Source organism: Notothenia rossii, assembly GCF_949606895.1.
Source record: "Notothenia rossii genome assembly, chromosome: 2".
Lineage (NCBI taxonomy): Eukaryota > Metazoa > Chordata > Actinopteri > Perciformes > Nototheniidae > Notothenia > Notothenia rossii.
Genome location: NC_136904.1, coordinates 37,084,819 through 37,101,520, shown reverse-complemented (window position 1 = coordinate 37,101,520; position 16,702 = coordinate 37,084,819). Strand labels below are relative to the sequence as shown.

General features: G+C 46.5%; 1 protein-coding gene across 1 annotated transcript in view; it reads right to left on the bottom strand.

The window, feature by feature from the left end:
• Positions 1 to 16,483, bottom strand: part of LOC307029087 (G2/M phase-specific E3 ubiquitin-protein ligase-like) — a 39,789-nt gene extending 23,306 nt beyond the window's left edge. Inside the window, exon 1 of the mRNA XM_079664695.1 lies at positions 16,248 to 16,483. Coding sequence (XP_079520821.1) covers positions 16,248 to 16,280 — 33 coding nt within the window. The 5' untranslated portion in view covers positions 16,281 to 16,483. The remainder of the gene's footprint in view (positions 1 to 16,247) is intronic.
• Positions 16,484 to 16,702: the final 219 nt, after the last annotated feature.

The following is a 16,702-nucleotide window of genomic DNA, read 5'->3' as shown; positions in this document are numbered from 1 at the left end:
TAATATGTAAATAATCTCATCTTGAATCTGGTGACTGGGGTATTTCACTGACCCTTCTGTTCGGTTGATTAGCTCTTTCAAAACAGGGTCGTAGCGAGCCAATAATTCTATTATTGACAAAAAGTTGCCAGCTTTTCCCTGACCTAGAACCTCTCGATGGCTCCTGAATGCCAAGTTGCTTGAAGCTAGAGTGAGAGTTACATTAACAATGTGCTCCACGACCTGTCTCCAAAATTGGGCGGCATTACGCACATTCCTCTCCATGTCAGCGTCTATTGTGCCGTTGGTTTTCCACTGCTCATATACTACGCATGCACCAAGGTGTATTTGAGTGGATTCATGCCTCTCAATTTTAGTAGAAAGATGTTTCCAGTCTTTTATTCCATTTACCCATGCATTGTTGTAGAACGGTGCCTTTCGGTTGGCAAAAAGCCAGCAAGGCTCACAGTAGCAGCAGTCCAATTTTGGGGAATAGCACATCCAGCTGCGTGGAAATTTCATCCCAACTTTAGTGGTGGAGGTGTAATAGCTTTCTGAAAAGCAACGGTTATCCTTGTCTTTGGGAAATGGACCTTTGGGTTTGCATGGGCCCATTTTAAGGATATATCTTTTGATATTGGCGTCCTCAATGTTTTCAAAATAGTTTGCCCGATCAGTCGGAAGACGCTCCAGAGGATAATTGCAGGACACATCATGATCCGTGGTCTGAGTTTCACCCGTAGCAGTAGCGTGAGGAGGAGACCTGTTGCTGCTTTCATTCCCAGTGTCCGGTACTTCTTCACCTTACGGCGCAGCAGGTAAGGAGCCGGAGGGGGAGGGGTGCGGCTGGTCAAGCGTCAGGCCTGGCTCTCCTCTAGACGAGCAGCTAGCAGCTGCTGAGTCGTCCCTATTATTATTATTATTATTATTATCATCATCATCACTACAGCCGAGAGACAGAAAAGGAAATAAGCTAGGCGGCCGAGCTACACGAAGTAGCAACAACCATGATATCAACATTTACCACAAACTCACATTTTCTTGTTGACAGTGTGTGTCCGTGATTGTAGCCTACCTGTAAATCTGGCTAACCCCCACTAACGTTGTTGGCGGGCTGGGGCTCGGTGATGAAACACGGCTGGCAGTGGCAACAACTTCAGGTTCATCTCCCGCAGGAGGAGGAGTAGGGCGAAAAAAATATCCATCTAGCTTGGACAATTTGGCTTTTCCTTGGTCCTTTTTATCTTTTTCTTTGCGTTTTGTAGCTCCACTTTTGTGTTTATAACTGCTCATGCTTAGGCAGTGCTCTGTTGAATGACAAGTGATTGATGATGACGTTGACGTTCATTTACGTATGATGTTGATGGACGGCTGTTGATGACGATTTTACCCAAAATACATTTGGAGACAATAGAAGGGATTCACTTGCAATTTTTCATGTTTTATGTTAAATGTGAGTGTGAAAATAGCAGCACAAATTCAACTCATATTATAGGCTACAATGTTTTATACCTAATATGACCACGAACGTCAGTGCACTCAGTGGCGCGAGGCAGCAGGGCCCGCCGGCAAATATCTCGGGGGCGGAGCCTGCTGCCTCTGCGACGGGCCCCCATTGGGTCCCGACCGTCCCGGGCCCGGGGAGCCCTGCCCCTACAGCCCCCCCTGAAGCTCCGCCCGGTCTGACCGGTCTGACATAAGATATAGGAGGGGCCCCTCCGTAAACCTGCCTAGAGCAGGTCATTAGTGTAAAGTAAGGAAATGAGGAAAACCCCCAGTTTGCCTGTGGAATCTCTGCAGGATATCTACACACTAGTCACAGTTACATGGCTATTGAAAAGCCAACAAGCTATTAGTTCTTGAGATGTGTGGTCATTGACTAAAGCTGTTGGATGCGTTGGACAAGAAGAACAGGGCACTTACAAAAATCATTCAAATGCATCCTGATGAGGCCCTTGAATGTGTTCTGCCTTTTAAGAACAGCAGCTACACTGTTTATTTTAACAACTGGGTTTCTAGAATAAATATCAATTAGTTGTTACATTAAAAACATTTCAGAAAATAGGGAAAAAGTACATCCCAGTTTTTCAATCTCCAAGCTACTGTATGCCTTTAATTGTCTTGTTGTATAAGTCCCAAAACCAAATGATATTCACTTTAATTTTATATTTAAAATATACATTTGGACACTCCCTATTTGAGAGGCTAAGCTAAATAAAAGCTCTGCCATTTTTGCATGAAAAATAACTAAATCAATAAAATGCATTGTCAAAAGAGATTGGCTCAAATCGATCAAACCAAAGCACATGAAATCTTCTTAAAATATTTTTATAAAATTACCAGTTGTAGCATTGGGTTATTTCAGACCTGAATATTGGACAATACCATTATGTTCTGTAGCTGCTGTGTGCCATCTGAGAAGAAGAAAACAACTTATAGGGAATCAAACTATAGCTAAATGGCTATTGTTATTTCTGACCATTGACCCATTGCACACATAAGACCACGTCTCCTCCTATTATCATCAACAGCCGTGAAGGAGAGGGGCGAAAGGGTGGGGGGATTTGGGGTACTCCACAGGCACGTTGCACACAATTAGCTAGCTACAGAGGGACCGTATGGCTGTCATGTCTCCCGTTGTTCCGAGGTGAAGACGAGGCTGTTTCTGAAGGCAGAGTGCCTGGTAAACAGAGGTACTTGGCCCCACACACACACACCCCTAGAGGAGCCCCGCTCTGTTTGGCACATTCAAAGCCAAGACTGCAGCCCTTCAAGCTAAGCAGTCATTGGACAGCTCATGTTACTGTCCTGGTGTTTGGACCTGTGTCACATTTACAGAAGAACTGGGCTGGAATGGCCTACCAGCTAATTGGGTAAGATAGCAGCTTTGTTTCATTTGGCCATTGGCAGCCCAATCTCTGCATGCCTAACGCCTTCACAAGGACATAACTGTAGACTCTATTATAAATATAAGGAAGATACTTTTGGTATATTACAGGCAAACTCAACAAGAGTGTATATCAATTATACCAACTTGGCTGTGTCTGAAATCGCTCCCAATTTCAAATGTCAGTCCAGTACTGTATATTTAAGAGATCCTATCATGCTTTAGGGGGGTTTTCCCTTTCCTGTATAATGTGTTATAATGGTTTTTGTGCATGTACATGGTCTACAAAGACTGAAATCACCAAGTTCCCTGGTAGTCACACACTCTTGTATGTACTACATTTATGGAGTATATTATACCATTTAAAGATCTCTCAGTGGAGTGAAACAGTTCAATAGCAGGTACTTTCTTTTCACTAAAACCTCTATCTGAAAGTCTAACTGTAAGTAAAAATTGACAAGTGTCAGGACTCAAACTTCGGGTTCCATATAGAGAAACTGCTCAATGTTTAAAAAACTGTTGATGATAGTCAGAATAGCATTTTAACATGCCATGTAGCTGTTAGAAAGTCAACAAATTCCATTGCAACCCCATATTGTCTCAGAATAGTACATTCTGGATGGCAGTGCCATGACAAGTTGTGCTCTGAGAAAAAGATACCATAGATATGGAATATCTATAGAGATAACTTTCTGACCAAAGCAGGTCACAAAGCTACAATTACAGGGTTTACAAATCCTAGGGGAAATGTTCTTGCAAGTACTATATTCCTATACTGAATCTTCTACAATTAAACAAAGATAAAACTCAGTTAATTGTTTTTTTAAACAAGGCGGAACAATTAAAAGTAAGTGCACAGCTTCAATTGGCAATGTTCAAAACAAAGAGCCAGAAATCTAGGAGTAGTCTCGGGTCAGTCGAGGATTAAGGGAAGTCTCAGCAGTAATTGGAAAATTTGTTCCTGCATTTATCTTCAGTAGACTTGATTACTGCAACTCTCACTTCTTTTAAGACTGAATACGTTACTATTTGCTACTGTCTTTTATAAAATCCAATAATTATACTATTTGCTGCTGCCCTTTATTAACTCCTATAATTATTAATTTCTTACAAAGTGCTATTCTGTAACTCTTATTCTTGTATTTTATTCCTGGCCTTTTCTATTTTTGTCTTTTTCTGTCTAGCTTGTTTGATTTCTATTCTTTTGTCTTTTCAACAGTTGATTTAATTGCATTTAAATGTCATTCTCCAATGTGTTGATTTAACCCTTTGTCTTGGTGCTTCTAATCATTCTGGCAAGGCACTTTGAAGTCCATTTTTGAAATGTTCTTTATAATTACACTTGCCTTAACCTTTGCTGACTCTATTAGAATACTTTGATATAGTAAACTGTTTACAATGCACTGACATACATAAAGTGTGAATTCTAACAGGGTAGTGTTTTCCCAATAGTGGCTTTTTGTGCACTTTCTGGAAATGCTAATCGCAACATTTGACCACTTCTTCTTTCAATGGCATCCAGAAGCATTTCACCATGATTGTGGCCAGTAAAGATAATAATAATAATAGATGTATTTTGTAAGCGCTTTTACAGGTGCTCAAAGACGCTTTACAGATATAGTAAAAAGAAAAGAACAACAAATAAATATATAGTTAAAGTTAAAGTCAAATAATACAAAAACAATCACAAATTAAAAGCCATATTGAAGAGGTGAGTTTTTTGAAGGTGGTGAGGTCAGTGCAGTCTCTGATGGGTTGTGGGAGTGAGTTCCAGAGGGAGGGGGCAGCGACGGAGAAGGCTCTGTCCCCCCAGGTCCGGTGCTGGATTCGGGTGGGGATGTATAAGAGGTTGTCTTCTTATGAGCAGAGGCAGTGGGAAGGGGTGTGGTGGTGCAGCAGGTCTGTGAGGTATAGGGGGGGGCTGGTTGTTGAGGGCTTTGTGAGTAATCAGGAGGACTTTGAAGTTGATTCTTTGACGAACGGGGAGCCAGTGGAGGTTCTGGAGGACGGGAGTGATGTAGTCTCAGGAGCGGGTGTGGGTGAGGAGGCGGGCAGCAGAGTTCTGGATATTGAGGAGGTTGGATGGTATGCCATAGATAGAGGATGCTATTGCAGTAGTCGAGTCATGATATGATGAATGCATGATTCAAGGTTTCAGCAGCAGAGGAGGAGAGTGATGGACGGAGACGGGCAATGTTTTTGAGGTGGAAAAAGGCAGTCCTGGTGATGTGATTTATGTGGTGGTTGAATTTGAGCTGACCGTTGAAGATGACTCCGAGGTTGCGGATGTGAGGGGGGGGGAGATAGAGTGTGGCTGTCAATGGTGAAGTTGAAATTCTGGATGGCTTTGGTACGGGATGGGGGGCCGATGATGATGATGTCTGATTTGGCACTGTTCAGTTGGAGATAGTTTGTTTGCATCCATGCTTTTATTTCTGAGAGACAGTTGGTGAGAGTGGAGTGTGTTGTGGGGGTGATTGTTTTTGTTGAGATATACATTTGGATGTCATCGGCGTAGCAGTGAAATTGAAGGTTGTGGCGACGAATGATTTTGCCAAGGGGGAGCATGTAGAGGATGAAGAGGAGGGGGCCAATCACTGAACCCTGGGGGACGCCTTGGGACAGAGGAGCAGTGGAGGAGGTGCAGTTGTTGATGTTGATAAACTGAATTCTGTCGGTGAGGTAGGATTTCAGACAGGAGAATACAGTGTCGGTGATGTTGAGTGATGATTCGAGGAGGGACAGCAGGATGGTGTGGTTGATGGTGTCGAATGATGCGGTGAGGTCGACGAGGATGAGGATGTTCAGGATGTCCATGCTTTTATTTCTGTTGCCGGAGTCAGAGGAGAGGAGGAGGTCGTTTGTGATTTTCAGAAGAGCTGTTTCTGTGCTGTGTTTTGATCGGAAACCGGATTGAAAAGGCTCAAAGAGGTCATTGGAGCTGAGGTGTGATTTAAGTTGTGAGGCAATGACACGTTCAAGTATTTTTGACAGAAAGGGGAGATTTGAGATGGGCCGGAAGTTAGACATGATGTCAGGTGTGAGTCCAGGGCCGTGTCTAATTTCAAAGATTTGCCCTCCTTGACTCCTCGAATCCTCGGTCCTCCGGTAGTGAACCGGAAATGAATTTCAGCGCGCCATGTTGAAGGACATCTCATTTCTCTAAATGCACTTCGAGGACCGAGGATCGAGCGTCGAGGAGGCTCTCTGGAGGAGCTATAATCGAGGATACACTGATGGGTCCTTCACGGATGCATTTCCGGCAACAGAACAGAGATGTTTCAAAGAGTCGTGACCTATGGTCGTGACGCACGGCTGGACTTATCTCAGCCAATGACAGCTCTGCATGCATCCCCTGGATATTATTGTATTAACTGCTTTTATGGCGATGTGATGTTTACAGAGAGCACAGCTTTGAGGTCCGTGCAGAAAGCAGGGCAGTGTGTATAATATATATCACTCAGTATAACAGGCCTACTCTCTTTATTTGCTGTAGTTTAGTAGATGTCTACAAACAAAGAGTCGATATTTTTCTAAAACCATTTAGTGCTTCACATAATAAAATACACAACGGCTGTATCCTGATTATGTTTTAGGAGGTGTAGGTGTGTGTGGTACAGTGTGTGCGTAGATGCAGCGGACAGACAGGTCTCAGTTGCTTTGGTGTCCTCTACTTACTTACTTTTAATACTTGTAAATACAACTTTTGGCCTGTAATTTATTTTCCTCATTGTAGTGACCAGAGAGGAGGGGGGGGATATATCCAGTCTCTGATAGTGTTACGTTATTATGAGAGTGCTCTCATACTTGTTTGATTCTGAAATGGTATATATTTATATAAATATATATATATATATGTGTGTGTGTGTGTGTCTGCATCTGTAGCCTGTCATTGTCTCATTCAGTGTTGGGCAAGTTACTTTTAAAAAGTAACTAGTAATAGTTATAGTTACTGCTCTCATAAAGTAACTAGTTACTTTATTAGCTACTAACTTATAAAAGTAACTAGTAACAAGTTACTTTACTTTAAAAATAATAACAATAAAAATACAAGTTGTTGTGTTGTTCTGTGGCACAGTAAGAGAAAAGACAACTCCCCATCATTGTAGCAATTATCATTACGAAATGTAGTGGAACAATAAAACACAAAATATATGTTTAGACATTGGTTGAAACAGTGGGGTCTTTGTGGCGACTAGTTTTATAGCCCCATGTACATTAGTTAGGTGCTTCAGGAGATTGGCATTGCTGTTATTCGATGTGGACAATGCTTTCTGTCCTGCACACAGTTTACATTTTACCGTAAGCTTTTTTGCGTCCTTATTAGGGATGTAACGATATACCGAATATCGCGGTATCGCGGTAAATAAATTTCCCAATACCGTCGTGAGACTGACAAAATCTACCGCGATTTTTAAAAAATAATAATTTTTAAAAAAAATATTTTTTTTTTTAAACTCTTTTTTTTTTTTAAACCTTTATTTAACCAGGTGGTCCCATTGAGATCATCGATCTCTTTTTCAAGAGAGACCTGTCCAACATGGCAGCAAGTAGGTTACAACATGAAAATAAAACAACAGATAACACAAAAGGACATCGTATTTACAGGGCTACATTTACACACCTAGAGACATTGACAAGTACCAACCATATAGTTATATCTCGCCATGTCAATAAGCCTGGCGTTAGACTTTTTCGCTGTCCGTCATTTTGACAGACAGGATCGTAAAATATCCGTCATAATCCCTTATTACCCGTCGGGTCTGAACAGTTCACGATAGAGCATGCTCGTGAACTGTCAACGGGGGGGGGGGGGGGGGGCGGTGTTATGCCGTGTGTGCATGCACCGCGCACAGCGTGAAGCAAAACCTCCCAGACATGTATTGATCTGTACGGCAAAGTACGGTTTGGGAACTATATCATTTCCTTTTGGAGGGCATGCATAACACGGCATAACACCAGAGCCTCGCTGCGGGGAAACGTTGGCGCTGTTCCGAGTTTGTTCTAATCTGTCAAAATGACAGACTGCTTTCAGATTTTTCCGTCATTGTTAAATAAAATATTCGGTTAACGCGACCACTGGTGTCCCAGCAACATCAGTACCAAGCGAGAGAGTTGTTTCCAGAGCAGGGGATATTGTAAATGCCCAAACACCCCAGCTTATAAATACCTGGAAATGTGGACATTCTCATATTCCTAAAAACCTGTCTGATGATACTGAGTGAGTGACTAGTGAGTTTGAGTTGAGTTACTTGAAAAACTAAAGTGAAACTTGATTTATTTTATTGCAGGGTCTGATTATTAAATGTCCTTGTTTATTTGTGAGATGCAGTGGCATAAAGAAAATGCTTACTTTGTTGGGTAGTACCAGTAGGTACAAAAACACTGGTTTTCTTGTTCCAGTCTGTTACTGTCACTTTGTTTTTGACACTTTAAAATACTGCTATCCTACAAAAAGGCTGTAAAAATCAGATGTATTATGTAATAAAGAAATATTTTCCGAATAAAAAAATGTTTTATTGAAAAAAAAAAAATTATGATTTTTTTTTTCTTCCATTTATTATTCAATATCGCGATAAATACCGTACCGTGGACTTGTTATCGCGATATTATCGTACCGTGAGTTTTTGGTATCGTTACATCCCTAGTCCTTATCCCCACAAATTGAAAATAGTGGTTATATTTCCAAGTTGCAAATGCGCTGCTGCTCTCGCTGATACTTGCATCTGCCATTGTGTGTGTGTGTGTGCTGGTGGTGAGCGTTGCCGTGTGTGTGTGTGTGTGTGTGTGTGTGTGTGTGTGTGTGTGTGTGTGTGTGTGTGTGTGTGTGTGTGTGTGTGTGTGTGTGTGTGTGTGTGTGTGTGTGTGTGTGTGTGTGTGTGTGTGTGTGTGTGTTAGCATTAGCAAGTGTTTGTGTGTGTGTATTTTCTCCATAAGGCAAGACCCGCCCAACTCTGTCTCTGATTGGCTTACCCTGAAATGTTACCCCGCGTTAACCAATCATCACTCCTCTCTGGTTACTTTCACTTTTCCATGGTGCTGTGAGAGGACATCACTGTATTCGCCTGTTAAATCCGCAGGGAGATTCGGTTCAGTTCCATCACATAATGTAACGTAGTAACGCACCCATTTAAATCACAGTAACTAGAACAGCGTTACTTAATGGGAATAGGTAACCAGTAACGCAAAATTAGTTGCGTTACAGTAACGCGTTAGTCCCAACCGGACCTGGCGGCAGACATACGTCTCTGGGCGGGCATTTGACTTACCAGGGCGGGCCCACCCCAAAACTTACATTTCCCGGGAAATCTGAATTGTCAACGGGGGGGGGATCGTGAATTGTTGTTATGGAAACAGAGGGGTTTTAGGTTGCCATAAGGCTGTTGACGGTCTTATTATAGGCTACATCCATTGGTTGGTTTTGTGGCACATTTGTAACGCTGTGCCAACTTGGGCAAACACGCAGGCAAACTTGAGGAGCGCACACAGAGTGGAGTGAGGTTGAGCGATGGAGAGAAAGGGAGAGAGAGAGAGAGATTGAGCGAGGCAGATAGCGTGTGCAGCGGTCTGCTTGCGCACAGAGCCGGAGTTTGTGAGAGAGCCGGCTTGAGAGTCAATTTCTCTTCAAAATATAATTGATTGCCAGCCTCCCTTGTCCCTGGCTGGCTTGCTAGCTCGTTGGTAACGTAACTGATTTCTTCTAATGTGCCTGCATCTGGCGCTGAGTTGCCATATTCCTTTCATGAACCACTTCCTGATATCCATTGTTGCAGATAAATATAAATGATAATAGCCAAACTAACCTAGCAAGAGTAAACTGACAGGCTGATGTGCCGCATCTCACTCAAACACCCACAGGACTCAACCCAGCGAAAAACCAGTCTCGCTCGCAGCCTTTCATTCAGAATTTCATAGCAAAATACAAAAAATGATATTAAACTAATCTTTCAACATAGTTTAAAACTAAAATAAATATTAGGACAGAGCCCTACAAATAACAACCATAAACATAATAATAAAACAATTAAAATGTTGTATTCAGCCCTGATTAAAACTGCAGGCCCAAATCCTGGATGGGCGGGCCCAAATCCTGGATGGGCGGGCCCGGCCCCATGGGGCCCGCCCATGACGCCGGGTCTGGTCCAAACACTGGTCTCATTATAGCGCACTGTGAATGAATCAAAGTAAATATATAAGTCGTCATGAACACATTTGTCCATCAGACAGAGGGCTGCTGTGCCTCCTGTCATCATTAATGGACGTCTCTTTAAAATGACCGCTCAGAGGAGAGGAGTTCTCATTTCTCTAACCGCCTGCTGCTTCCCCTCCTCTCTCCTCGGCTCCTCCGCTCGCATCTCCTGTGGGCGGGACTAAGTCTCGAGGATAGGAGACAGACGGCCCAGGTCTTTTGAGAATGGGTCTGACAGCAGCCAGTTTGAGAGAGGGGGGGAAGTGATCCAGATCTGAGGGAGGAGTTAATTTTGGTGGCGATGAGTTGGGAGATGGCAGGGAGGCTCTCTTTAACACATTTGGAGGGCATTGGGTCAAGTGTGCAGGTGGAGTTAATTCCAGTCATGAAGTCGGACAGTTGCACAGGGGTCACAGGGGAGAAGTGGGACAGGGGCTGTGAGGTGAAGGGGGGGAGGTGGGGGGTGCTGATGAGGGTGTCAGTTTGCTGTAAATGTTGGTGATTTTGGTTTGGAAAAACGAGAGGAAGGAGTTGCACTGTTCGGTGGTGAAGGATGAGGTGGCGTTGTCACAGGGTTTGAGAAGTTTGCTGATGGTGGGAACAGACGCTTCGGGTTGCTGGAGCCAGACTGAATTAGTTGTGAGTAGTGATTAGACCAGGCTGATTTGAGTGTGTTACTGTACTGTTGGAGATAGTCTTTGTAGATTTGAAGATGGACTGTAAGTGTGGTTTTCTTGTGTTGGCGTTCAAGTTGACGTTTCCTTGATTTCATTTGGCGGAGTTCGGGGGTATAACAGGGGGCGGAGTGTATGAAAGAGTTTTTTTTTTTTTTTGTGGGGGCCAGTTAATTGAGACAGAAGGAGAGGGTGCTGTTATAATAGTCCACAAGTTCAGATGGGTTTTCAGAAAGTTGGGGGGGGGGGGACAGACATCTTGCAGGTAATGGAGGCAGTGATTGCTGAAGGTGAGACGGATTTCAGATTTCTGTAGGTTATTGTGCGTTTTTGCTTTTGGGCGGGGATGGGGATGTTGATGTCCATGATGATGGCCAGGTCATCAGAGATGTGGAGATTGAGGCTGGACAGATGATGGATGGTGAGACCAGTGGAGCAGACCAAGTCCAGGATGTGACCACGGCTGTGTGTTGGGAAGTTGATGTGTTGAGAGAAGTTGCAGCAGTGAAGGGTTTCCATAAATTCAGAGGCATATTTGCAGGTCGGGTCGTCAACATGAATGTTAAAATCACCTAAGAGGAGAACAGATGGGGATATGGCAGAAAGCTGAGTAAGAATGTCAGAGAGGTCGGAGAGAAAGGAGGGGTTTGGCTTCGGGGGACGGCAGAGATGGAGTACTCGAGTCCTGGACTCGGAATCGATTCGGACTCGAGTGCCGATTTTCGGGACTCGTGACTCGACTCGGACTCGCGCACTGATTGACGCGACTCCGACTTGGACTAGTGAATTATTGCGTACGCTGACTTGGACTCGGTCTCGGACTCGGGAATTTTCCCCCCCACGATGACTCGGACTCGACTTGTACATTGATGCTCTGACTTGGGCTCGGACTCGTGAATTTTCCCCCCCATGATGACTCGGACTCGACTTGTACATTGACGATCTGACTTGGACTCGGACTCGAGCAAGTTTTCTCTGGAGTCTGATGTCCTCTATCCTGGCATGTGAACCTGTGAGGCGAGTTCACGGACTGGGCCCCGCTATTCCAGTCTAGAGATGTCTAGAGACACACCCTGCATCTTCATCTTGCTGTATGCTTTCATTACATTACATTACATTACATTACATTGCATTTAGCTGACGCTTTTATCCAAAGCGACTTGCTTTCACACATTCTGCTTCCACATTGGAAAAGAGCAGCGCAAAATGCTCATTATGTGGAAACAATATTGAGGAGAAGGCTCCGTAACACATTTCTCTAAGGATCGAGTTCAGACATGGCTGTCTTGAACACTATCATCAGAGTAACGTGATCTAATCAATACATAAAGATTCAGCCGATAACACGAAAGCACATGGCTACTTAACAAGCAGAATGACGTCATTTTGCATGCTAAGTAGCCATGTGCTTTCTGGGGCTAAATCTTTATCAGTAAACCGATTTAACCGTAAAAGTTCCTTCAAAATAAGAGTCCCGATCTTATTACTATCAAAATAAAAGTGCGATTAATTAATAATAATAATACTGTCGCAACTCCAGCCCTGGCCTGTGTTATTACCATGCACGCTACGGGGAGAAAGCGAAGATGTGCCGTCCCCCCTAAACCTACAAGGTAACGGGAAACGCCAAGGCCTGTGCTCGGTAGTGGCCGCGAGCGTGGGCACATCCAACCGGCTTCTGTTCACCTCTGGTCGCAGACTCCTTTGTGACACAGGAGCCCAGCGGAGCGTCCTGCCGGCTACCGTGGAGGACGCCGCCGGTGGAGGCCACGGCCCACCTTTAACGTCCGCTAACGACACCCCTATTCGCACCTATGGCACAAAGACAGTGGACCTGTGCTTCGAGGGTCAGCGGTTTAAGTGGGATTTCGTCACGGCTGACATCTCCTTCGCCCTCCTCGGCGCAGACTTCCTGTGCACTCACGGACTGCTGGTGGACGTCAAGAACAGCCGCCTGGTGGACACGCTGACGTTTGCCTCGTTCACGTGTACCCGCGGCGAGGCCTTATTCAGCGGGCTCTCCAGCTCACTCTCACAGGGCGACAAGTTCCAGCACCTTCTCAGTGAGTTTCCCGACTTGAAGGCCCACCTTTAACGTCCGCTAACGACACCCCTATTCGCACCTATGGCACAAAGACAGTGGACCTGTGCTTCGAGGGTCAGCGGTTTAAGTGGGATTTCGTCACGGCTGACATCTCCTTCGCCCTCCTCGGCGCAGACTTCCTGTGCGCTCACGGACTGCTGGTGGACGTCAAGAACAGCCGCCTGGTGGACGTTTGCCTCGTTCACGTGTACCCGCGGCGAGGCCTTATTCAGCGGGCTCTCCAGCTCACTCTCACAGGGCGACAAGTTCCAGCACCTTCTCAGTGAGTTTCCCGACTTGACGCAGCCCACCTTTTCCGCTGCCTCTACCAAACACGGGGTAGAGCACCACATTGACACTGAAGGCCCCCCTGTCTACGCTAGGGCCCGGTGGCTCAACCTTGACATGCTGGCAGTCGCCAAGTTGGAGTTCACCAGGCACATCTCCGGGTCCTTCGTGCGAGGCTCAACCAACACGGCCTGATTATCAACCCGGCGAAGTGTCAGTTCGGGTTGTCCTCCATCCGGCACCTCATCAGCAAGGATGGGGCCGCCCCCCTCCCGTCGAAAGTGGAGGCCGTGTCTGCCTTTCCACGACTGCCTACAGCAGTGCTTCTTTAACTTTTTTCAGTAATGTACCCCCTTTGAAACATTTTCTCAGCCGAGTACCCCCTGACCGACCCCAACATTTTTGATAGAAAAAGCCTATATGCATAATTACAATATAGTGATGTTCCATCAGCGCGAATATTTGCATGAATTACAACAAACTAAGGATTTTTTCATCTTTGTGCATGAAAAAAAAGAACAGATATGATTTTTCCAAGGAGTTTTTCAATTGAAGTAATATATATATTTAACAAACCAATGAACAAAATGATATATTATGAAAAACTATAAAATACAATACACAAATTTGACATGTTTATATGAGGACCCCCTTGGTGGTTCTAGAAATATTTTTTATACAAATGTGTTTTCTATTTCACTTATTGTACTAAGATTCTTTTTGTAAACATGCATGGTATTGTTTTGAATTAACCTTTTTTTTAACTCACGTACCCCCTGCAGTACCCCAACGTACCCCTAGGGGTCCGCGTACCCCCATTTGAGAATCACTGGCCTACAGCTCGGGCGCTCCGAAAGTTCCTCGGGATGGTGAAGTTTTATCACTGGTTCATCCGCCGGGCGGCCCACACCATGCGCCCGCTGTACGAGGCCCTCAAGGACAAGTCCCCCTGCCAGGCCATAGACTGGACGGCTGAAAGGGAGGTCGCTTTCAACGCCACCAAAGCCGCACTGAGCGAAGCCGCCATGTTGGCTCACCCGTCACACAGGGCCCCCATTGCTTTCACCACCGACGCGTCAGACTACGCAGTGGGCGTGGTGCATGAACAATGGGTTGATGGCGCCTGGCAACTGCTTGCCTTTTTCATCCGCCAGTTGACTCCCAGGGAGCGCAAGTACAGCGCTTTCGACAGAGAACTCCTTGGTCTCTATTTGGCGGTTCGCCACTTCCGTTTCCTGCTGGAAGGCCGGCAGTTTGCAGCGTTCGTGGATCACAAGCCACTTACCTTCTGCATGCCTCGATCCCTGCGGTCTGGCGCCGACCCGTTTTTGAGGCGGTTCACAATCTTTCCCACCCCGGTAGGAAGCCGTCCGTGAAGTTGTTCTCGCAGAAGTTCGTGTGGCAGGGGCTTAAGAAGGACGTGAGGTCCTGGGTCAACTCGTGCGTGGCCTGTCAACGGGCCAAAGTCCACCGCCATACTAGGGCCCCTTTTGAACTTTTTGCGGTTCCTGAGAGGAGGTTTGACCATGTCAATATCGACCTTGTGGGTCCGCTTCCCCCCTCTCACGGTGTCACCTACCTGTTTACGATGGTGGACAGGATGAATTGCTGGCCCGAGGCCGTTCCCGTCGCCTCGACGTCCGCTTCTGACGCCGCCCGCACTTTCATCTGCACGTGGGTGGCGCGCTTTGGGACCCCGTCTGACCTCTCCTCTGACCGCGGTTCTCAGTTCACCTCGGAGCTGTGGAACGCTGTTGCTGTGGGTTTGGGGGTCAAGCTGCACCGCACCACCGCATATCACGCCCAGACTAACGGATTGTTTGAGCGTTTTCACCGGTCCATGAAGGCGTCACTGCGTGCCGGCCTGACAGACAGCAACTGGGTGGATAAGCTCCCGTGGGTTATGCTCTGCCTCAGGTGTGCCCCCAAAGAAGACCTGCGGAGCTCGTCTATGGCCAGACGCTACGGGTCCCCGGGGAATTCATTCCCACCGCCACTGTGCCCTGGTCTGCTGCCGGGCAGCGCTCCTCCCTGCTGGAGACCGCCGGGACATTCGCGCCCGTCCCCATGTCGCAGCACAGCAACCCAGCTTTCCGGGTGTCCCCCGGATTACGGTGGGCAGATTTTTATTTGCCACAACACCCACCCCGGTCCCCTGCGGTCCCCTTACGACGGTCCGTTCAGGGTCATACATCACGGGGACAAGAGCCTGGTGGTGGACGCTGGTGGCAGGCCTGAGACTGTGTCCGTTGATCGGATTAAGCCTGCTCACGTGGACGTTTCCGGGCCGTTGGAGTTGGCTCTGCCCCCACGTCGGGGCCGCCCTCCCATGGCCTGCCCCCTGTGGAGATGCCCTCGCCCTCGTTTGCGTCCCCGCCCTAGCCTGCGGCCCCGCCATCCTCGGCCCCTGTGGTCGGTACGTGCCGGGGTCAGGTGGTACTTCCTCCCAGGCACGAGGATTTTGACTGTGGGTGAATACTGGGGGGGGCTTGTGTGGTGATTGACATTATTCACCCACGGATCTATGGGTTGGGGTATTGTTCTGCATAGACATTTTAGCGAACCAGACTTCCTGTTTCCGCCGGTCTTCGCTTCCCGGGCATGAAGTTGTTTACATGTGTTTTCAGATGCTAAATAAAAGTCTAGCTTGTACCTCCGATACCCCACCTCCGACTCCCGTCTCTCTGCACTACAGGCTCTACGATCCGCCATTGCTGTAAAAAACTGGTCCATTGGAGTGAACGGAGATGTCGTAACTCTTCTAGGCTCTGATCCACATGCATGGATTAACATCGATTTAATACATTAATGTAGCCTTTGTTTCTGCTAAAAGAGGTTTCGACCAGCTGGAGCAACAAAAAAATCGGCGTAATCAAGTGTGACTATTACAAAATAAATCATTACGTCGGGGTAGCATTTGCTTGGCATTTCCGGTTATTTCTCCACTGGTTAACATGGGTTAACAATACCGTGTAACTGTCACGTTTGAAGGGACGAAATCGTGACATCTTCACGTCTCCCAGCATGGTAAATCGTCACATGTTCACGTCTTGCCGTGATACCGGGTTGGATTGCATAGTGTGGACGTGCGACAGGACCGAATGGACGGGATGGAGTGTGGAGACGTGGAATGAAAGAAAAACTTACGGCCAGAGCATCTGTGTGGAGGACGTATTTCATTATCTGCGAGGATGTCCATGCAGTCCGGAGGCAGGCGGTTATTAAAGGAGTGGAGATCTGACAGGGAGTAGAGCGGTGGCATAATCCGGTGAAGTGGCGCTAGCACGGAGCTAGCTAATGCTGGGGACCCGGGCAGCAGAGACCAGGAGCCGAATGACCGTGGAAGAAGGAGCGGTGTGAGTCCAGGTAAAATCAGAAGGATAATCCACAGCATATCATAATTCCAGTGGTTTCCGGCGGAGAATTGTAGGAGGGGCTGACAGCCTTGTGCAGAGTGGGAGCCGGGTGACCAGCCTACTAGCTTGTTAGCTAGCTTGATAGCCTCCGGCTGTAGGTGCATACTTGCCAACCTCGAGACCTCAGAAATCGGGAGCATTTCAAAACCACCTCGGGGGGGGGGGGGGTGCTAGTGGATCGCCGGA